Source organism: Pelobates fuscus, chromosome 9, assembly GCF_036172605.1.
Source record: "Pelobates fuscus isolate aPelFus1 chromosome 9, aPelFus1.pri, whole genome shotgun sequence".
Taxonomy (NCBI): Eukaryota; Metazoa; Chordata; class Amphibia; order Anura; family Pelobatidae; genus Pelobates; species Pelobates fuscus.
Genome location: NC_086325.1, coordinates 3,585,682 through 3,610,220, shown reverse-complemented (window position 1 = coordinate 3,610,220; position 24,539 = coordinate 3,585,682). Strand labels below are relative to the sequence as shown.

Sequence of the window (24,539 nt, the reverse complement as noted above, 5' to 3'; positions counted from 1 at the left end):
TTGAGCACTCAGATAGTCCGTGGGCGTCGCCCGTAGTACTAGTACCCAAGAAAGATGGGACCACCCGGTTCTGTGTGGATTACAGGCGGCTCAACGAGCGGACTACCACGGACGCCTACCCGATGCCCCGGATAGACGAGTTATTAGACCGCATTGCCAGGGGGCGCTACCTGACCACCATTGACCTATGTAAAGGGTACTGGCAGAACCCCCTGGCCGAGGATGCTATCCCCAAGTCGGCCTTCGTCACCCCGTTTGGCCTATACCAGTTTAGGGTTATGCCATTCGGGATGAAGAACGCTCCGGCTACCTTCCAGCGTATGGTGGATAGGCTCCTAGATGGCTTCCAGGGATTTGCATGTGCATACCTGGACGACATCGCGGTTTACAGTGAGTCTTGGGAAGACCACCTAGTACACGTAGGGGTAGTGCTGGACAAGATTCGGGCCGCCGGCCTGACTCTGAAACAAGACAAGTGCCATTTAGGCATGGCAGAAGTGCAGTACTTGGGTCACCGGGTGGGTTGTGGGAGCCAGAGACCCGAACCGGCCAAGGTGGAAGCAGTAGCTAACTGGCCCACACCTATCACCAAGACCCAAGTACTTGCCTTCCTAGGGACAGCGGGTTACTATCGACGTTTTGTCCCCGACTACAGCACGATTGCCAAGCCCCTAACTGATTTGACTAAAAAGAATTTACCTAGGCAGGTCCTGTGGTCTCCAGCTTGTGAAGCCGCGTTTCAAGCCCTGAAGCAGGCTCTTGTGAATGCCCCTGTCCTGGCTGCCCCAGTCCCTAACAAACGTTTTCTTGTCCACACAGACGCTTCCATGTATGGACTGGGGGCTGTGCTGAGCCAGGTCGGGGAGGATGGCGGAGAACACCCTGTCGCATATCTCAGCAGAAAGTTACTACCTCGAGAAGTGAGTTATGCGGCAGTAGAGAAAGAGTGTTTAGCCCTGGTCTGGGCACTGAAGAAACTGAGCCCCTACCTATACGGACAAGAATTTTCCCTCGTAACAGACCACAACCCCCTCGTCTGGCTTAACCGGGTCTCTGGGGACAATGGCAGACTGCTGAGGTGGAGTTTGGCCTTACAGCCTTATAATTTCACTATCAGCTACCGGCCCGGTAAGCAGAATGGGAATGCGGATGGGTTATCCCGGCAAATAGACGTCCCTATTCTCTCTAAGTCCGGTCATCCCCAAGTTGACCCGCCACAGGGTCAAGCCGGGTCTGCCGGAGTGTTCCACAAGGAGGGAGCCATGTGACAGACCCATCCCGCTGGACTAAACCTATTGGGTTCGTCTGATTTGCCCAGTACTTGTGGTCCCTGAGAGATCCTGCGGAGAGTTGTGACTTTGCACAACTCACAGTTCGAATACAGCAGAAACCAACGAAGCGCTAAAGCTACCAAAGCCTCGTGGTGGCCGACATCGGACAAAGGGCCACGTGGCGGCGGCCATTTTAACTTCGACTCCGCCGACCCGTACTATCGACGATACTTCGACAGTACAACGTAAGTCGAAGTACCGGTCCACTTCGAACAGGACGTAGACATTTTTAGGCCAACAAGTGACCGACCGTATAGCCCGAATCCAGGGAACTCTTTTGGGCACGAAACGGTATCTGCGGTCGGTCATAAACGGACTTTCGAATAACTTTGGATTCACTGAAGGAATTGGTGTGATTTTTGAGACTGTTTATGATTTAAGTATGCTGAATCTGAATATGTGCCTTTTATGTGAATATGATGGATGGATTTGGAGTTATGAAAGTTGTATAAAAATATATTCTAAACCGCCTGTATAATACGATTATGTGTCACACCAAGGGGAGGGAATGTGTGGGATGTACCATCGATGCCAGTGGTTGTTTTATGCCTCCCCTTGGGTGTGGCCTGTGTGTGTGAAATGCAAATAAAAGGCAGGCTGGCTGTTCCAGTCCTCAGTTCATGTTTTACCCTCATAATGGAGCTTGGTCTCGTTATTGGGGGAACCGGGAATACAAGTGACTAACGACTGTGTCTGGAGCTCGGAAGGTGGTACCGTAACAATCCCCTATTCAGAAATGTACGTTGAGTGGCCCTAAGTGCATGGGCCACCCAATGCCCCCTCCTCCCCCCAGTGTGCAGGCACCGGTGCAGCCACATAAGCAGTAGTTCCCCCACTGTCATGAAGTCACCTTTTCAAAGTTCATTATTTTTCTTGAGGGAAAAATCCACTTTTTTATTTATCCAAACATAAAAAAAATACAATGTTTTATAAGAGCAATTCAAGCACCATTTTCTTTTAAAGCATAGTGAAGGTAGTAGTTACCATGGAATGCGACCAACCTTCTTTTACCATCCATTCTCCCCTCAATAAAAACCTGATACATATTTGTGGTATAAAACAGGCCACAGCTTTAGTTAGGATAGCCTTATGCCTATCCCACGCATGCTTAAACTCCCTCACTGTGTTAACCTCTACCACTTCAGCTGGAAGGCTATTCCATGCATCCACTACCCTCTCAGTAAAGTAATACTTCCTGAAATTATTTTTAAACCTTTGCCCCTCTAATTTAAGACTATGTCCTCTTGTTGTGGTAGTTTTTCTTCTTTTAAATATAGTCTCCTCCTTTACTGTGTTGATTCCCTTTATGTATTTAAATGTTTCTATCATATCCCCCCTGTCTCGTCTTTCCTCCAAGCTATACATGTTAAGATCCTTTAACCTTTCCTGGTAAGTTTTATCCTGCAATCCATGAACCAGTTTAGTAGCCCTTCTCTGAACTCTCTCTTAGGTATCAATATCCTTCTGAAGATATGGTCTCCAGTACTGCGTACAATACTCCAAGTGAGGTCTCACCAGTGTTCTGTACAATGGCATGAGCACTTCCCTCTTTCTACTGCTAATACCTCTCCCTATACAACCAAGCATTCTGCTAGCATTTCCTGCTGCTCTATTACATTGTCTGCTGACCTTTAAGTCATCAGAAATAATCACCCTAAATCTCTTTCCTCAGATGTTGAGGTTAGTAGGGTATCAAATATCCTATACTCTGCCCTTGGGTTTTTATGTCCAAGGTGCATTATCTTGCACTTATCCACATTAAATGTCAGTTGCCACAACTCTGACCATTTTTCTAGTTTACCTAAATCATTTGCCATTGGGCTTATCCCTCCTGGAACATCAACCCTTTTACATATCTTAGTATCCTCAGCAAAAGACATACCTTACCATCAAGACCTTCTGCAATATCACCAATAAAAATATTAAAGAGAATGGGTCCAAGTACAGATCCCTGAGGTACCCCACTGGTAACTAGACCTTGCTTCGAATATACTCCATTGACAACAACCCTCTGTTGCCTGTCATTTAGCCACTGCCTAACCCATTCAACAATATTGGAATCCAATCTTAAAGATTGCAGTTTATTGATGAGCCTTCTATGTGCAACAGTGTCAAAAGCCTTACTGAAATCTAGGTAAGCAATGTCTACTGCACCACCCTGATCTATTATCTTAGTTACCCAATCAAAAAATCAATAAGATTAGTTTTGCATGATCTCCCTGAAGTAAACCCATGTTGTCTCTGATCTTGAAATCCATGTGAATTTAGATGTTCAACAATCCTATCCTTTAACATGGTTTCCATCACTTTCCCCACTACTGAAGTAAGGCTGGCCTATAGTTGCCCGACTCCTCCCTATTACCTTTCTTGTGAATGGGCACAACATTCGCTAACTTCCAATCTTCTGGGACTACTCATGTTAACAATGATTGGTTAAATAAATCTGTTAATGGTTTTGTTAACACTAAATCTAGTATGGCCTCCCTATGAGTTGGTTCCTCAACGAGTTGTTTTAGAGACAATCCCAGTAGGAAGTTTAGAATATGTGTGCTCCTCGCACAAGCAGCTATTTTGGATTTCCAGTTCACATCAGGAAGATTAAAGTCACCCATGATGATAACTTCCCCCTTCATTGTCATTTTAGCTATTTCCTCAATTAGTAGATTATCTAACTCTTCTATTTTTCCAGGGGGCCTATAAATCACACCTACACGATTTTTCACCTGCACAAGCAATTTACACCCTAAATGGTAGTGAACTACATAGAAACATAGAAACATAGAATGTGACGGCAGATAAGAACCATTCGGCCCATCTAGTCTGCCCAGTTTTCTAAATACTTTCATTAGTCCCTGGCCTTATCTTATAGTTAGGATAGCCTTATGCCTATCCCACGCATGCTTAAACTCCTTTACTGTTTTAACCTCTACCACTTCAGCTGGAAGGCTATTCCATGCATCCACTACCCTCTCAGTAAAGTAATACTTCCTGATATTATTTTTAAACCTTTGTCCCTCTAATTTAAGACTATGTCCTCTTGTTGTGGTAGTTTTTCTTCTTTTAAATATAGTCTCCTCCTTTACTGTGTTGATTCCCTTTATGTATTTAAATGTTTCTATCATATCCCCCCTGTCTCGTCTTTCCTCCATGCTATACATGTTAAGATCCTTTAACCTTTCCTGGTAAGATTTATCCTGCAATCCATGAACCAGTTTAGTAGCCCTTCTTTGAACTCTCTCTAAGGTATCAATATCCTTCTGAAGATAGGGTCTCCAGTACTGTGTACAGTACTCCAAGTGAGGTCTCACCAGTGTTCTGTACAATGGCATGAGCACTTCCCTCTTTCTACTCCCAATACCTCTCCCTATACAACCAAGCATTCTGCTAGCATTTCCTGCTGCTCTATTACATTGTCTGCCTACCTTTAAGTCATCAGAAATAATCAACCCTAAATCCCTTTCCTCAGATGTTGAGGTTAGGACTCTATCAAATATTCTGTACTCTGCCCTTGGGTTTTTACGTCCAAGATGCATTATCTTGCACTTATCCACATTAAATGTCAGTTGCCACAACTCTGACCATTTTTCTAGTTTACCTAAATCATTTTCCATTTGGCTTATCCCTCCTGGAACATCAACCCTGTTACATATCTTAGTATCATCCGCAAAAAGACACACCTTACCATCAAGACCTTCTGCAATATCACTAATAAAAATATTAAAGAGAATGGGTCCAAGTACAGATCCCTGAGGTACCCCACTGGTGACAAGCCCAAGCTTCGAATATACTCCATTGACTACAACCCTCTGTTGCCTGTCACTCAGCCTTACCCATTCAACAATATTGGAATCCAAACTCAAAGATTGTAGTTTGTTGATAAGCCTTCTATGTGCAACAGTGTCAAAAGCCTTACTGAAATCGAGGTAAGCAATGTCTACTGCACCACCCTGATCTATAATTTTAGTTACCCAATCAAAAAAATCAATAAGATTAGTTTGGCATGATCTCCCTGAAGTAAACCCATGTTGTCTCTGATCTTGAAATCCATGTGTTTTTAGATGTTCAACAATCCAATCCTTTAACATGGTTTCCATCACTTTCCCCACTACTGAAGTTAGGCTTACTGGCCTATAGTTGCCCGACTCCTCCCTATTACCTTTCTTGTGAATGGGCACAACATTCGCTAACTTCCAATCTTCTGGGACTACTCCTGTTATCAATGATTGGTTAAATAAATCTGTTAATGGTTTTGCTAGTACACCACTAAGCTCTTTTAATAGCTTTGGGTGTATTCCATCAGGTCCCATTGACTTATTTGTCTTTACTTTTGACAGTTGAAATAGAACCTCTTCCTCTGTAAACTCACGTGTAATAAATGACTCATTTATCCTTTTTCTTAACTGAGGTCCCTTTCCTTCATTTTCATCTGTAAATACCGAACAAAAATATTCATTGAGGCAGTCAGCTAGACCTTTATCCTCATCTACATACCTTCCTTCTTTTGTTTTTAATCTAACTAATCCTTGTTTTACTTTTCTTTTCTCATTTATGTATCTAAAAAAGGTTTTGTCCCCCTTTTTTACTGACTGTGCTATTTTCTCTTCTGTGTGTGATTTGGAAGCTCTTATAACTTGCTTAGCCTCTTTCTGCCTAATCTTATAGGTCATTCTGTCTTCCTCACTCTGGGTTTTTTTATAATTACTAAATGCTAACTTTTTGTTTTTTACTATTTTGGCTACATCTGTGGAGTACCACAGTGGTTTCTTGAATTTTTTGCTTTTACTGACAAGCCTAATGCAATTTTCTGTTGCCTTCAGTAGTGCAACTTTTAAATAATCCCATTTCTTTTGGACTCCATTTAAATTGCTCCAGTCTGATAATGACTCCTTTACACATATTCTAATTTTGGAAAAGTCTGTTTTTCTAAAGTCTAAAACTTTTGTTTTTGTGTGGTGTGACTCAGTCACTGTTCTTATATTAAACCACACTGACTGATGATCACTGGATCCTAAACTTTCACCTACAGTAATATCTGATACCAAATCTCCATTTGTTAACACTAAATCTAGTATGGCCTCTTTACGAGTTGGCTCCTCAACGACTTGTTTTAGAGACAATCCCAGTAGGGAGTTTAGAATATGTGTGCTCCTGGCACAAGTAGCTATTTTTGTTTTCCAATTTACATCAGGAAGATTAAAGTCACCCATGGTGATAACTTCCCCCTTCATTGTCATTTTAGCTATTTCTTCAACTAGTAGATTATCTAACTCTTCAATTTGTCCTGGGGCCTATAAATCACACCTACACGAGTTACTGTGTGATCACCAAATGTCAGGGTACCTGAGGCCTCTACCTCTAAGGGTGGTAGAGACTTGGTGGTTTGTCCGTTCAGGCGAGCTGTTTCCTTCGTTCCTCGCGGTTCATCCAGTCACTTAAACACCGGCCGCGAGGAATCCACGTCCTTTTCTAGCGGGACGCTCAATACGTGACGTTATGACGCTATCACGAGCGACCTGTCACTCAAGTGTCCGATATCCAATCGGTACTTGTCAGAGGCGTGATTACCATCCAGAGCCAGGGTATTTAAGCTTACTTCTCACTTCAGCTCATTGCCCTGTCGTGGTTCTAGCTTGTCTAGTCACTCAGTGCTCTGGTATTCTAGTTTGCTCTATTTGGTTTTGACTCGGCTTGTTGTACTATCCTGCTTCTCTGTTATCCCTTGACCCGGCTTGTCTCTCGCTTATCTGTCTTCCCGTTCCCTCGACCTCGGCTTGTCTCTGACTATTCTCTATTACTCTCGGTACGTTAGTCCGGCCATTCTAAGGCCCGGTATACGTACCTTTCCACTCTTTGTACTCTGCGTGTTGGATCCCTGTCCCGATCCTGACATTACGACAGGGCCAATGGATCCTGCAGGTACAAACAGTCAGCTTGGTTCTTCGGATCCCAGGTTTGACGCCATGGAGCATAGGATGGATCAGATGGCTTTGGCACTACAGGCACTTTTGTCTCGTGCTAGTAATCCACCTGAGGAGACACGTACTCCTTCTATCTCTCCTGCAGTCTCAGGTCTAGAGGTAGCCACTGTAGGTGCTTCTTCCCGTATTACCCCACCAGTACGTTATGGCGGGTCACCGGAGAAGTGTCGTGGCTTTCTGAACCAGATTAGCATCCATTTCGAATTACAACCCCGCTCTTATCCTACAGATAGAGCGAAGGTTGGATTTGTTATTACTTTACTCATTGAGAAAGCTCTGAGATGGGCCAATCCTTTATGGGAGAATGATAATCCACTAGTCTATAATTATAATGCCTTTGTAGCTGCGTTTAGAAGAACTTTTGACCCTCCTGGCAGAAAGGTCAATGCAGCTAGATTACTGTTGCGCCTTAGACAGGACAATCGAACACTTGTGGATTATGCACTAGAGTTCAGGTCCTTGGCGGCAGAAGTTAAGTGGAACGAACAGGCTTATATAGATGTGTTTCTGAATGGGTTATCAGATATAATTCTTGACGAGGTCGCTACTAGAGAACTCCCTGAGAATTTGGAGGATTTAATTTCTTTTATATCTCGGATTGATGAACGCTTAAGAGAAAGGCAGAACACTCGAGATAGGACCCGTAGACCCTCCTTTAAACTAGCGCCTACCTTTCAAAATTCTGAGTTCGAGGACTTACGTGTTCCTGAACCTATGCAGATAGGCAGTACTCATCTCACAGAGAGGGAGAGACAGTACAGGAGAAGGGAGGGTTTATGTATGTATTGTGGAGTCAGAGGTCATTTACGCCTAAATTGTCCCAATCGTTCGGGAAACGCTCGCACCTAAGTTTCTCTAGAGGACAGGCCTTGGGTGTTTCTACTTTGTCCTCTATTCACAACTACAAAGAGCTCAGGCTTCTGTTACCCGTTTCTTTAAAGTGGGAAAAGGGAGTAGTTAAGACTATGGCACTAATCGATTCTGGAGCTGCTGAGAGCTTTATAGATCAGGGTTTTGCTGCCAAGCATGCTATTCCATCCCAGTTAAAAGAGACACCACTGGCTGTTGAGGCCATCGATGGTAGACCGTTACTTGAGCCTGTTATTTTCCATGAGACCATACCGATTAACTTAACTGTTGGCATCCTACATAGAGAGGACATATCCTTACTGCTCATTTCTTCTCCGTCTATTCCCATAGTTCTGGGGTACTCCTGGTTGAGGAGACATAACCCTATTATTAATTGGGAGTCAGGGGAGATAGTTTCGTGGGGACAGAATTGTCAAGAAAGATGCTTGCGGAAGGTCTCACCTCTCGGATTAACCAACACATCGGCTAACTCTGACAATCCTACAGAGACACAAATTCCGCCTCAGTATCTAGATTTAAAGGCAGTATTTGACAAAAAGAAGGCCGATACCTTACCTCCACACAGGTCCTTTGATTGCAAAATTAACCTACTCCCTGGTACCATGCCCCCCAGAGGTCATGTATACCCATTATCTACGAAAGAGAACTCAGTTCTAGAGGAGTATATTCACGAGAATTTAGACAAGGGATTCATTAGGAGGTCCTCCTCCCCTGCCGGGGCTGGATTTTTTTTTGTTAAAAAGAAGGATGGTTCTTTGAGACCTTGTATTGATTATCGAGGCCTAAATAAGATAACCATTAAAAATGCCTACCCGATTCCCTTGATCACCGAACTCTTCGATCGTTTGAAGGGCTCTACAATTTTCACCAAGTTAGACCTCAGAGGGGCATATAACTTGGTGAGAATCCAGCAGGGACATGAGTGGATGACGGCATTCAATACTCGCTATGGTCACTATGAATATACGGTTATGCCTTTTGGGTTATGCAATGCACCAGCTGTATTCCAAGATCTGATAAATGAGGTTCTTAGGGAATTTCAGCAAGAGTGCGTCATTGTGTACCTAGATGATATACTTATACATTCTAGTGAGATTGAGACTCATCACAAGCAAGTCAGGAGGGTTTTGCACAAGCTTCTTCAGCATGGCTTGTACTGCAAGTTGGAGAAATGTAGCTTTGATCAAACCCAGGTAACCTTTCTCGGCTATGTGATCTCTGGGGAGGGATTCAAGATGGATCCGGATAAACTCCAGTCCATTCTAGAGTGGCCTTTACCTAAAGGACTTAAAGCCGTACAGAGATTTATTGGTTTTTCTAATTATTATAGGCGCTTTATTAAGGGCTATTCTTCAATTATCGCACCTATCACTAATATGACCAAACAGGGGGCTGATACTAAGAATTGGACTACTGAAGCTCTTCTTGCGTTCAAAACTCTCAAGGAGCTTTTCGCTTCCGCTCCAATTTTAGTTCACCCCGACACTTCCCTGCCTTTTCTACTCGAGGTAGACGCATCAGAGACTGGTTTAGGTGCTGTCCTATCTCAAAGGTTGGGTGTTGACAAACCATTACATCCATGTGGATTTTTCTCTAAAAAATTGTCCGGTACTGAGAGCAGATATGACATTGGTGACAGAGAATTACTGGCGGTTATCAAGGCTTTGAAAGAGTGGAGACATTTATTGGAAGGTACTTTACATCCTGTTACCATTCTAACAGACCACAAAAATTTGTCTTATATCGGAGAGGCCAAGCGTTTGTCCTCCAGGCAGGCTCGTTGGTCGTTGTTTCTTACCCATTTCAATTACGTTCTGACTTACAGACCTGGCTCAAAGAATTCTAAAGCCGATGCGCTATCTCGCCAATTTGAGCCTTCTGCTTCAGTTGAACCACTTGTGTCCTCCATTGTACCCAAATGCAATATTATTGCTAATACCAGTCTTAAAATTCATTCTCCGCTACTTGACCAGATCTTGAAGTCACAACATCTAGCTCCCGGAAACACTCCTGAGGGAAGAAACTTTGTTCCTCCTGAACTTCAACTGGAACTCTTACAATGTTTTCACGAAAGTAAAATAGCTGGGCATCCTGGTATTCGCAAGACATACTCTCTGATATCCAAGGATTTCTGGTGGCCTTCACTTCGAAAAGATATTGAGGAGTTCGTCGCAGCTTGTGAGACTTGTGCCAAGACTAAACTACCTCATGCTTCTCCATGTGGCCTGTTACACCCCTTGGACATTCCTGAGAAACCTTGGTCCTGTTTGTCCATAGACTTTATCGTTGATTTACCTGCTTCCAAGAGACAGACTGTTATTCTCACGGTGGTGGATAGATTTACTAAGATGGCCCATTTCGTGCCATTACCTAAACTTCCGACTTCTCCTGAATTGGCGGAGATTTTTGCGAGAGAGGTTTTTCGCCTACATGGGATTCCTTCGGAGATTGTTTCTGATAGAGGTTCTCAATTTGTCTCACGTTTCTGGAGATCCTTTTGTTCTCAAATGGGTATCAAATTGAACTTCTCCTCTGCCTATCACCCTCAGTCTAACGGAGCTGCTGAACGTACCAATCAAAAGATCGAACAGTATCTGCGATGCTTTGTTTCCGAACACCAGGACGATTGGGTCGGTCTGATTCCTTGGGCGGAGTTCGCACACAATAACCTTGTTTGTGATTCAACTCGCTCTAGCCCTTTCTTCATGAACTATGGCTTTCATCCTTCGATTTTTCCTTCGGTTTCCTCTTCTCAGGGGATACCGTCGGTTGATGATCATGTCGCCAACCTGAAGAAATTATGGGATCAGACTCGGCAAATTCTGTTACATAGTTCTTCATTGTTCAAGAAACACGCTGACAAGCATAGAAGAGCGGCTCCTGTTTTTGTTCCTGGGGATAGGGTATGGTTGAGTACTAAGAATATTCGCCTAAAAGTTCCATCTATGAAATTTGCTCCTCGCTACATAGGTCCTTACAGGGTTCTCACTCGTATCAACCCGGTTGCGTATCGCCTTGCTCTGCCACCTGCCTTACGCATTCCTGACTCTTTTCATGTCTCCTTGTTGAAACCCCTTATTTGCAACAAATTCTCCTCTAAGGTCTCCTCGCCTCGTCCTGTTCAGGTGGAGGGTCGGGAGGAGTACGAGGTCAGCTCCATCATTGATTCCAGAATTTCAAGGGGAAAATTGCAATATCTGGTCAACTGGAGGGGATATGGTCCTGAGGAGAGGAGTTGGGTACCTCAGGAGGACGTTCATGCTTCTCGCCTTCGCAGAGCATTTCACCTCCGCTTCCCATCTCGCCCCGGTTCCTTCCGCCCGGTGGGCGTATCTGAGAGGGGGGGTACTGTCAGGGTACCTGAGGCCTCTACCTCTAAGGGAGGTAGAGACTTGGTGGTTTGTCCGTTCAGGCGAGCTGTTTCCTTCGTTCCTCGTGGTTCATCCAGTCACTTAAACACCGGCCGCGAGGAATCCACATCCTTTTCTAGCGGGACGCTCAATACGTGACGTTATGACGCTATCACGAGCGACCTGTCACTCAAGTGTCCGATATCCAATCGGTACTTGTCAGAGGCGTGATTACCATCCAGAGCCAGGGTATTTAAGCTTACTTCTCACTTCAGCTCATTGCCCTGTCGTGGTTCTAGCTTGTCTAGTCACTCAGTGCTCTGGTATTCTAGTTTGCTCTATTTGGTTTTGACTCGGCTTGTTGTACTATCCTGCTTCTCTGTTATCCCTTGACCCGGCTTGTCTCTGACTATTCTCTATTACTCTCGGTACGTTAGTCCGGCCATTCTAAGGCCCGGTATACGTACCTTTCCACTCTTTGTACTCTGCGTGTTGGATCCCTGTCCCGATCCTGACACCAAATTCTAACGTAACCCAAACTGACTCTATGGGATAAGAGTCAAGGGATAACCACACATGAGTAGGATTTGGGAATTGTTATAGACAACAAATTAGGTAGCAATATGCAATGTCAATCTGCAGTTGCTAAGGCCAGTAAGGTTTTGTCAAGTATAAATAGGGTCATAAATTCTCGAGATGAAAATATAATTTTGCCTCTTTATAAATCACTGGTAAACCACACCTTGATTATGCTGTGTAATTTTGGGCACCTGTTCTAAAGAAAGATACCATGGCACTAGAAAAAGTACAGAGACGAGCTACAAAATTGATACAAGGAATGGAGCATTTTAGTTACGAAGAAAGGTTAAATAAATTAAATCTGTTTAGTTTGGAAAAACGGCACCTGAGAGGGGATATGATAACATTAAACAAATATATTCGGGGCCAGTACAAACCATTATCTGGAAATCTATTCATAAACAGGGCTATACATAGGACACGAGGTCACATTTAGGCTGGACACATTTTCTCTGCCTGAAGAGATGGTTTTATCAGAGTCCATAAAGATGTCTAAACTGCAATTGGATAAATACTTGCAAAAACATAACATACAGGGATATAATTTCTAATTAGTGGGGTAAAAGCTGTTTGATCCAATGAGACATCTGACTGCTATTTTGGGGTCAAGAAGGAATTTTTCCTTTTTTGTTGTAACATTGGAAGCGCTTCAGACTGGGTTTTTTGCCTTCTTTTGGATCAACTGCAAAAACATATGTGAGGTCTCTTTTCAGCTATGTAACTATGTAACGATGTAATATATAGATACAAAACAATTAAGCCTATATTTCTGTCAATCTAGATTACAGACAGCTGAAGATGAGAGAAACGTATTTGAAACTTAATCGAGAAGACATTGATGAAAGATTTCCTTTGGGTAAAATTACATTTGTTAACCGTTTTGGAGATCAACGTTTCCAAAATCACGTGTTGGGAACATGTCCTCCATGCCCCACAGCCTACACCACAACGTATGTGACTGTGACAGTGTCTCAAAGTACTTTAAATACAGCAACAACCTCACAAACTACAACATCCATCACACCAGTGATAACAACATCAGAAATCGAAATCTTAAAAACAAACACAGCAACAAGTACAAGTATAAACCCAACAACACCGAGTAGCACTATAAGCATTAGTACAGTTACAATGGTAAAAACTGGTACAACAAGATCAAGCACAGCTGCAAATAGAACAGACATAGGTACAGTTACAACTGAAACAGCAACATCTGGCACTACAGCATTAAGTACTGGTGTAACTGACAACGTAACAACTGACACAACCATAACAAGTACAATAACAACTGCCGCAGGAACTACTGGCACAACAGCATTGAGTACATTTTTTACACCAACAACTGACACAACCATATCAAGTACAACTGCAACAGCAAAACCAATTTACACAATAACTACCTCAGCAACACCTGATAGAACTTCATCAAGCTCAGCTGAAACTAACAGAGGAACAAGTGACTCAAAAGCAACAAGTACAGTTACAACTACAACAGCAACAACTAGCAAAACAGCATTAAGTACAGGTGTAACAGCAATAACTGACACAACCATATCAAAGACAGTTACAACTGCGAGCACAACAACTTACACAACACTATCAAGTACAGCGGTAACCACCACTGCATCAAGTACACTAGCCACTGTCATGGCAATAACTGAGACGACAGTACCAAGTACAGCTGTGTCTTTCATATCAACCACTGACACAACAGAATCGAGCACGGCTGTAACTTCTACATCCACAACTGGTATCACAGAATCAAGCTCAGCTGCAACTTCCACAACAGAAACAACAGACACTCCAGCATCGACTACAACTAAAACTTCCACAACAGAAAGAAAAGACACTCCAGCATCGGCTACAGTTGAAACTTCCACAACAGAAACAACCGACACTCCAGCATCGGCTACAGCTGAAACTTCCACATCAGAAACTATCGACACTCCAGCATCGGCTACAGCTGAAACTTCCACAACAGAAACAACCGACACTCCGGCATCAGCTACAGCTGAAACTTCCTCAACAGAAACAACCGACACTCCGGCATCGGCTACAGCTGAAACTTACACAACAGAAACAACCAACACTCCGGCATCGGCTACAGCTGAAACTTCCACAACAGAAACAACCGACACTCCGGCATCAGCTACAGCTGAATATTCCACAACAGAAACAACCGACACTCCAGCATCGGCTACAGCTGAATATTCCACAACAGAAACAACCAACACTCCGGCATCGGCTACAGCTGAAACTTCCACAACAGAAACAACCGACTCTCCGGCATCGGCTACAGCTGAAACTTCCACAACAGAAACAACCGACACTCCAGCATCAGCTACAGCTGAAACTTCCACAACAGAAACAACCGACACTCCGGCATCGGCTACAGCTGAAACTTCCACAATAGAAACAACCGACACTCCGGCATCAGCTACAGCTGAAACTTCCACAACAGAAACAACCGACACTCCAGCATCGGCTACAGCTGAATATTCCACAACAGAAACAACCAACACTCCGGCATCGGCTACAGCTGAAACTTCCACAACAGAAACAACCGACTCTCCGGCATCGGCTACAGCTGAAACTTCCACAACAGAAACAACCAACACTCCAGCATCAGCTACAGCTGAAACTTCCACAACAGAAACAACCGACACTCCGGCATCGGCTACAGCTGAAACTTCCACAACAGAAACAACCGACACTCCGGCATCAGCTACAGCTGAAACTTCCACAACAGAAACAACCGACACTCCAGCATCGGCTACAGCTGAAACTTCCACAACAGAAACAACCGACACTCCGGCATCGGCTACAGCTGAAACTTCCACAACAGAAACAACCGACACTCCGGCATCGGCTACAGCTGAAACTTCCACAACAGAAACAACCGACACTCCGGCATCGGCTACAGCTGAAACTTCCACAACAGAAACAACCGACACTCCGGCATCGGCTACAGCTGAAACTTCCACATCAGAAACAACCGATACTCCAGCATCGGCTACAGCTGAAACTTCCACAGCAGAAACAACCAACACTCCAGCATCGGCTACAGCTGAAACTTCCACAACAGAAACAACCGACACTCCGGCATCAGCTACAGCTGAAACTTCCACAACAGAAACAACCGATACTCCAGCATCGGCTACAGCTGAATATTCCACAACAGAAACAACCAACACTCCGGCATCGGCTACAGCTGAAACTTCCACAACAGAAACAACCGACTCTCCGGCATCGGCTACAGCTGAAACTTCCACAACAGAAACAACCAACACTCCAGCATCAGCTACAGCTGAAACTTCCACAACAGAAACAACCGACACTCCGGCATCGGCTACAGCTGAAACTTCCACAACAGAAACAACCGACACTCCGGCATCGGCTACAGCTGAAACTTCCACAACAGAAACAACCGACACTCCGGCATCGGCTACAGCTGAAACTTCCACAACAGAAACAACCAACACTCCGGCATCGGCTACAGCTGAAACTTCCACAACAGAAACAACCGACACTCCGGCATCGGCTACAGCTGAAACTTCCACATCAGAAACAACCGATACTCCAGCATCGGCTACAGCTGAAACTTCCACAACAGAAACAACCTACACTCCGGCATCGGCTACAGCTGAAACTTCCACAACAGAAACAACCGACACTCCGGCATCGGCTACAGCTGAAACTTCCACATCAGAAACAACCGATACTCCGGCATCAGCTACAGCTGAAACTTCCTCAACAGTAACAACCAACACTCCGGCATCGGCTACAGCTGAAACTTCCACAACAGAAACAACCGACACTCCGGCATCGGTTACAGCTGAAACTTCCACAACAGAAACAATCGACACTCCGGCATCGGCTACAGCTGAAACTTCCACAACAGAAACAACCGATACTCCAGCATCAGCTACAGCTGAAACTTCCTCAACAGTAACAACCAACACTCCGGCATCGGCTACAGCTGAAACTTCCACAACAGAAACAACCGACACTCCGGCATCGGTTACAGCTGAAACTTCCACAACAGAAACAATCGACACTCCGGCATCGGCTACAGCTGAAACTTCCACAACAGAAACAACCGACACTCCAGCATCGGCTACAGCTGAAACTTCCACATCAGAAACAATCGACACTCCGGCATCGGCTACAGCTGAAACTTCCACAACAGAAACAACCGACACTCCGGCATCGGTTACAGCTGAAACTTCCACAGCAAAAACAACCGACACTCCGGCATCGGCTACAGCTGAAACTTCCACAACAGAAACAACCGATACTCCAGCATCGGCTACAGCTGAAACTTCCACAACAGAAACAACCAACACTCCGGCATCGGCTACAGCTGAAACTTCCACAACAGAAACAACCGACACTCCGGCATCGGCTACAGCTGAAACTTCCACAACAGAAACAACCGACACTCCGGCATCGGCTACAGCTGAAACTTCCACAACAGAAACAACCGACACTCCGGCATCGGCTACAACTGAAACTTCCACAACAGAAACAACCAACACTAAAGCATCGGCTACAGCTGAAACTTCCACAACAGAAACAACCGACACTCCGGCATCAGCTACAGCTGAAACTTCCACAACAGAAACAACCGACACTCCGGCATCGGCTACAGCTGAAACTTCCACATCAGAAACAATCGACACTCCAGCATCAACTACAGCTGAAACTTCCACAACAGAAACAACCAACACTCCGGCATCGGCTACAGCTGAAACTTCCACAACAGAAACAACCGACACTCGGGCATCGGCTACAGCTGAAACTTCCACAACAGAAACAACCGACACTCCGGCATCGGCTACAGCTGAAACTTCCACAGCAGAAACAACCGACACTCCGGCATCGGCTACAGCTGAAACTTCCACAACAGAAACAACCAACACTCCGGCATCGGCTACAGCTGAAACTTCCTCAACAGAAACAACCAACACTCCGGCATCGGCTACAGATGAAACTTCCACAACAGAAACAACCAACACTCCGGCATCGGCTACAGCTGAAACTTCCACAACAGAAACAACCGACACTCCAGCATCAGCTACAGCTGAAACTTCCACAACAGAAACAACTGACACTCCGGCATCGGCTACAGCTGAAACTTCCACAACAGAAACAACCGACACTCCGGCATCGGCTACAGCTGAAACTTCCACATCAGAAACAATCGACACTCCAGCATCAGCTACAGCTGAAACTTCCACAACAGAAACAACCGACACTCCAGCATCGACTACAGCTGAAACTTCCACAACAGAAACAACCGACACTCCGGCATCAGCTACAGCTGAAACTTCCACAACAGAAACAACCGACACTCTGGCATCGGCTACAGCTGAAACTTCCTCAACAGAAACAACCAACACTCCAGCATCAGCTACAGCTGAAACTTCCACAACAGAAACAACCGGCACTCCGGCATCGGCTACAGCTGAAACTTCCACAACAGAAACAACCGACACTCCGGCATCGGCTACAGCTGAAACTTCCACATCAGAAACAACCGACACTCCGGCATCGGCTACAGCTGAAACTTCCACAACAGAAACAACCGACACTCCGGCATCGGCTACAGCTGAACCTTCCACAACAGGAACAACCAACACGACAGCATCAGCTACAGCTGAACCTTCCACAACAGGAACAACCAACACTCCAGCATCGGCTACAGCTGAAACTTCCTCAACAGAAACAACCAACACTCCAGCATCAGCTACAGCTGAACCTTCCACAACAGAAACAACCAACACTCCAGCATCAGCTACAGCTGAAACTTCCACAACAGAAACAACCGACACTCCGGCATCGGCTACAGCTGAGACTTCCACATCAGAAACAATTGACACTCCAGCATCGGCTACAGCTGAAACTTCCTCAACAAAAACAACCAACACTCCAGCATCAGCTACAGCTGAAACTTCCACAACAGAAACAACCGACACTCCGGCATCGGCTACAGCTGAAACTTCCACATCAGAAACAATCAACACTCCAGCATCGGCTACAGCTGAAACTTCCTCAACAGAAACAACCAACACTCCAGCATCAGCTACAGCTGAAACTTCCACAACAGAAACAACCGACACTCCGGCATCAGCTACAGCTATAACTTCCACAACAGAAACAACCGACACTCCGGCATCGGCTACAGCTGAAACTTCCACATCAGAAACAACCGATACTCCGGCATCAGCTACAGCTGAAACTTCCACATCAGAAACAACCGACACTCCAGCATCGGCTACAGCTGAAACTTACAAAACAGAAATAAACGACACTCCAGCATCAGCTACAGCTGAAACTTCCTCAACAGAAACAACCAACACTCCGGCATCGGCTACAGCTGAAACTTCCACATCAGAAACAACCGATACTCCGGCATCGGCTACAGCTGAAACTTACATAACAGAAACAAACGACACTCCAGCATCAGCTACAGCTGAAACTTCCACATCAGAAACAACCGACACTCCAGCATCGGCTACAGCTGAAACTTCCACAACAGAAACAACCAACACTCCGGCATCGGCTACAGCTGAAACTTCCACAACAGAAACAACCGACACTCCAGCATCAGCTACAGCTGAAACTTCCACAACAGAAACAACCGACACTCCAGCATCAGCTACAGCTGAAACTTCCACAACAGAAACAACCGACACTCCGGCATCGGCTACAGCTGAAACTTCCACATCAGAAACAACCGACACTCCAGCATCAGCTACAGCTGAAACTTCCACAACAGAAACAATCGATACTCCAGCATCGGCTACAGCTGAAACTTCCACAACAGAAACAACCGACACTCCAGCATCAGCTACAGCTGAAACTTCCTCATCAGAAACAATCGACACTCCGGCATCGGCTACAGCTGAATCTTCCACAACAGAAACAACCGATACTCCAGCATCAGCTACAGCTGAAACTTCCACATCAGAAACATCCGATACTCCGGCATCGGCTACAGCTGAAACTTACAAAACAGAAACAAACGACACTCCGGCATCGGCTACAGCTGAAACTTCCACAACAGAAACAACCGACACTCCGGCATCGGCTACAGCTGAAACTTCCACAACAGAAACAACCAACACTCCAGCATCAGCTCCAGCTGAAACTTCCACATCAGAAACAACCGACACTCCAGCATCGGCTACAGCTGAAACTTACAAAACAGAAATAAACGACACTCCAGCATCAGCTACAGCTGAAACTTCCTCAACAGAAACAACCAACACTCCGGCATCGGCTACAGCTGAAACTTCCACATCAGAAACAACCGATACTCCGGCATCAGCTACAGCTGAAACTTCCACATCAGAAACAACCGATACTCCGGCATCGGCTACAGCTGAAACTTACAAAACAGAAACAAACGACACTCCAGCATCAGCTACAGCTGAAACTTCCACATCAGAAACAACCGACACTCCAGCATCGGCTATAGCTGAAACTTCCACAACAGAAACAACCGACACTCCGGCATCGGCTACAGCTGAAACTTCCACAACAGAAACAACCAACACTCCGGCATCGGCTACAGCTGAAACTTCCACAACAGAAACAACCGACACTCCAGCATCAGCTACAGCTGAAACTTCCACAACAGAAACAACCGACACTCCGGCATCGGCTACAGCTGAAACTTCCACATCAGAAACAACCGACACTCCAGCATCAGCTACAGCTGAAACTTCCACAACAGAAACAATCGATACTCCAGCATCGGCTACAGCTGAAACTTCCACAACAGAAACAACCGACACTCCAGCATCAGCTACAGCTGAAACTTCCACATCAGAAACAATCGACACTCCGGCATCGGCTACAGCTGAATCTTCCACAACAGAAACAACCGATACTCCAGCATCAGCTACAGCTGAAACTTCCACATCAGAAACAACCGATACTCCGGCATCGGCTACAGCTGAAACTTCCACAACAGAAACAACCAACACTCCAGCATCAGCTCCAGCTGAAACTTCCACAACAGAAACAACCGATACTCCGGCATCGGCTACAGCTGAAACTTCCACAACAGAAACAACCAACACTCCGGCATCGGCTACAGCTGAAACTTCCACAACAGAAACAACCAACACTCCGGCATCGGCTACAGCTGAAACTTGCACAAAAGAAACAAACGACACTCCAGCATCTAATACAACTGGGAATTGCAGGCAACTAGAAAAACGATCTGTATATAAAGTAGCAGCGATAAATAATATTTTAAACATTGCCTATAAAGGAGGAGCAATTGGTACAATCACTAGTTCTCAGGAAACATGGACCACATCAACCACATCAATCAGTACAGTTTCTGTAACTCCAACAGAGGGCAGCGGAACATTGACCACTCATCTCTGGGGTACTACTTGCCCGCCATGTGGTTATGATGACTTTATATCACCCAGTACAAATAGCACACTTTCCTCCAGCTTTACAACAACCAAAGATACTCGACCCTCAACCCCATCAGATGAAGGTAATCAGCATTAATTTTCCTAACATGAACTCAGAAACATAACAGAATGGGTGATGCCAAGTAATTTTACAGACTGTTAAATGTTATAACAATAATAACTTGTACAATTAATTTGGGGGGAGGTGCTTTTACCATACGTATATGCTTTTAATCTATGTGACATTTAAGTTTTGTTTTTTTCTATTTTATATTAAACTAATTACTTCTTAGTTGAGGGAACTGAAAAATACAAAAATAACTGATACTGCTTCATATACTCTATTTACGTATTTGTGTATCTACATTGTTTACCCTGATGTTTGTATACCCAGTGGGTTACTCCTACTAAACCACGGGCTCGCCTGGTGATGATGGTCCAAAATATTTAATCATTTGGAAAGCTTATTCAATAATATTAAATTAAGGTCTTAGTCAGAATATATTCAAAAAAACTTTTCTACAATTTGTGTTTACTGATATTATTCCATATGTGCGGGCAGATGTTCCAGATTGTAAGAATGGATACTTTGATGGTATGCACTGTGCCTGTGCTGAAGGTTACATTGGTCTTCAGTGCACGAATACAATAAAAGATTGTGAGAACGGAGGATATAAACAGGATGAAAAATGTGTCTGCGCCAAAGGATTTAACGGAGCAAACTGTCAATACGCTGACAGCACCATTACTATAGGTAAGTGAATAGAGAATGAAATATGGTAACTGATAAATACAGAAAAAACAATAATAACACAGACTGCTATATGATAACAGATATGGAAAATACAATAATAACACAGACTGCTATATGATAACAGATATGGAAAATACAATAATAACACAGACTGCTATATGATAACAGATATGGAAAATACAATAATAACACAGACTGCTATATGATAACAGATATGGAAAATACAATAATAACACAGAGACTTCTATATGATAACAGATATGGAAAATACAATAATAACACAGACTGCTATATGATAACAGATATGGAAAATACAATAATAACACAGACTGCTATATGATAACAGATATGGAAAATACAATAATAACGCAGACTGCTATATGATAACAGATATGGAAAATGCAATAATAACACAGACTGCTATATGATAACAGATATGGAAAATACAATAATAACACAGACTGCTATATGATAACAGATATGGAAAATACAATAATAACGCAGACTGCTATATGATAACAGATATGGAAAATACAATAATAACACAGTCTGCTATATGATAACAGATATGGAAAATGCAATAATAACACAGACTGCTATATGATAACAGATATGGAAAATACAATAATAACACAGACTGCTATATGATAACAGATATGGAAAATACAATAATAACACAGACTGCTATATGATAACAGATATGGAAAATACAATATTAACACAGACTGCTATATGATAACAGATATGGAAAATACAATAATAACACAGACTGCTATATGATAACAGATATGGAAAATACAATAATAACACAGACTGCTATATGATAACAGATATGGAAAATGCAATAATAACACAGACTGCTATATGATAACAGATATGGAAATACAATAATAACACAGACTGCTATATGATAACAGATATGGAAAATACAATAATAACGCAGACTGCTATATGATAACAGATATGGAAAATACAATAATAACACAGACTGCTATATGATAACAGATATGGAAAATACAATAATAATGCAGACTGCTATATGATAACAGATATGGAAATACAATAATAACACAGACTGCTATATGATAACAGATATGGAAAATACAATAATAACGCAGACTGCTATATGATAACAGATATGGAAAATACAATAATAACACAGACTGTTATATGATAACAGATATGGAAAATACAATAATAACACAGTCTGCTATATGATAACAGATATGGAAAATACAATATTAACACAGACTGCTATATGATAACAGATATGGAAAATACAATAATAACACAGACTGCTATATGATAACAGATATGGAAAATACAATAATAACACAGACTGCTATATGATAACAGATATGGAAAATACAATAATAACGCAGACTGCTATATGATAACAGATATGGAAAATGCAATAATAACACAGAGACTTCTATATGATAACAGATATGGAAAATACAATAATAACACAGACTGCTATATGTTAACAGATATGGAAAATACAATAATAACACAGACTGCTATATGATAACAGATATGGAAAATACAATAATAACACAGACTGCTATATTATAACAGATATGGAAAATACAATAATAACACAGACTGCTATATGATAACAGATATGGAAAATACAATAATAACACAGTCTGCTATATGATAACAGATATGGAAAATGCAATAATAACACAGACTGCTATATGATAACAGATATGGAAAATACAATAATAACACAGTCTGCTATATGATAACAGATATGGAAAATACAATAATAACACAGACTGCTATATGATAACAGATATGGAAAATACAATAATAACACAGTCTGCTATATGATAACAGATATGGAAAATGCAATAATAACACAGACTGCTATATGATAACAGATATGGAAAATACAATAATAACACAGACTGCTATATGATAACAGATATGGAAAATACAATAATAACACAGTCTGCTATATGATAACAGATATGGAAAATACAATAATAACACAGACTGCTATATGATAACTGTGGCGAAACCAGCTTCGCCACTGTGAACTGGAGAGGCCTGGTTGCTAGCCTCCTGCCCGCTGACTATGGCCCCTGGACATGCTGCACTTTAAAAACTATATTTGGGCATGTAATAATTTATATTGCTGCTACTGGCCCTTTAAAATCAGCGATGGACATTTTGGGACTACTGTCCCTTTAAGACTGTGAAGCATATTCTATTGTACTGCCTGTATATTGTATATGTATTCATGTGTTAAGTTTAACCTGGGTGATATGTATGCAGCATTCATCTGATTGTTCGCTAGAATCACTCCATTCATTATATTGAGTGAAACTACCGAACAACCAGACCACCCAGGAATAAGTGTGCCTCCAATTACCGTTTGCAACAATGTTGCAAACAGGTAATTGGCAATCCATGTAATGTATTCTTTGTCCTCTGGGTGGCCGCCATTCGGGAAACAAACACGTGGCGGCGGCCATCTTAAACTACCGAACAGCGGTGTTTTGCCGTCGAGTGTCTGGAACTGATATCGGACACTTGACTAGGCAAACACCGCTGAGACCTCCATACTCCCAGAAATTCGTATAGAAACTACCGAATGACCCGCCTTTCGGTAGAAAGAAACATACGAACTAGGGGATTCATACGAATCCCCCTTAGTCTCTATAACCCAAGTAATTCGTCTGTTTCATTCACTTGTTTGTGACCGACCGCAGGGCCAAAATGCATGGAACTGTTTTCGGATACTTTACCCATGCGGTCGGTCAAATCTTTGGAACCTCATATCTCCCGAACCATTCATCCGAATGACCTGATTCTTGGATATGTTGTCCCCCTGAATAAGGGCTATCAGGGGATACCTGTTTTGGAGGTGTAGCATGTGTATTTGGGGTACATCCAGGAATTGGGGAAAAGGGTGTACGGTATAATTATGTTAAGTGCTAATCTAAGGGGAGGAAATGTGTGGGAGGTACATCCATGTGATTGGTTAAATTCATCCTCCCCCTGGGAGTGTCCTGTATGTACTTGTTTGTAATAAAAGCCAGACTGGGTGTCCCAGTCCAGAGTTCTTGCTTAACCCTCAAAGCGATGTGTCGTCTCGGTCTTTGGGGGAATGGGATTGTATGCTGACTGCCAAGAGTGTAAGCCGATGTCTGCTTTTCTTGTTCAGCTGTTCCAGTGTTCGTGTGGTTCCAGTCGGGAGAATGGTGTTTGCAGTAGCTGCCTGTGCATTT

The 24,539-nt window shown here is 43.4% G+C and overlaps 1 protein-coding gene across 1 annotated transcript in view; it reads left to right on the top strand.

Moving 5' to 3' along the window:
* The first annotated feature begins 12,906 nt into the window (after positions 1–12,906).
* Positions 12,907–24,539, top strand: part of LOC134572987 (mucin-2-like) — a 104,617-nt gene continuing 92,984 nt past the window's right edge. Inside the window, exons 1-2 of the mRNA XM_063432342.1 lie at positions 12,907–20,629; positions 21,109–21,300. Coding sequence (XP_063288412.1) covers positions 12,907–20,629; positions 21,109–21,300 — 7,915 coding nt within the window. The remainder of the gene's footprint in view (positions 20,630–21,108; positions 21,301–24,539) is intronic.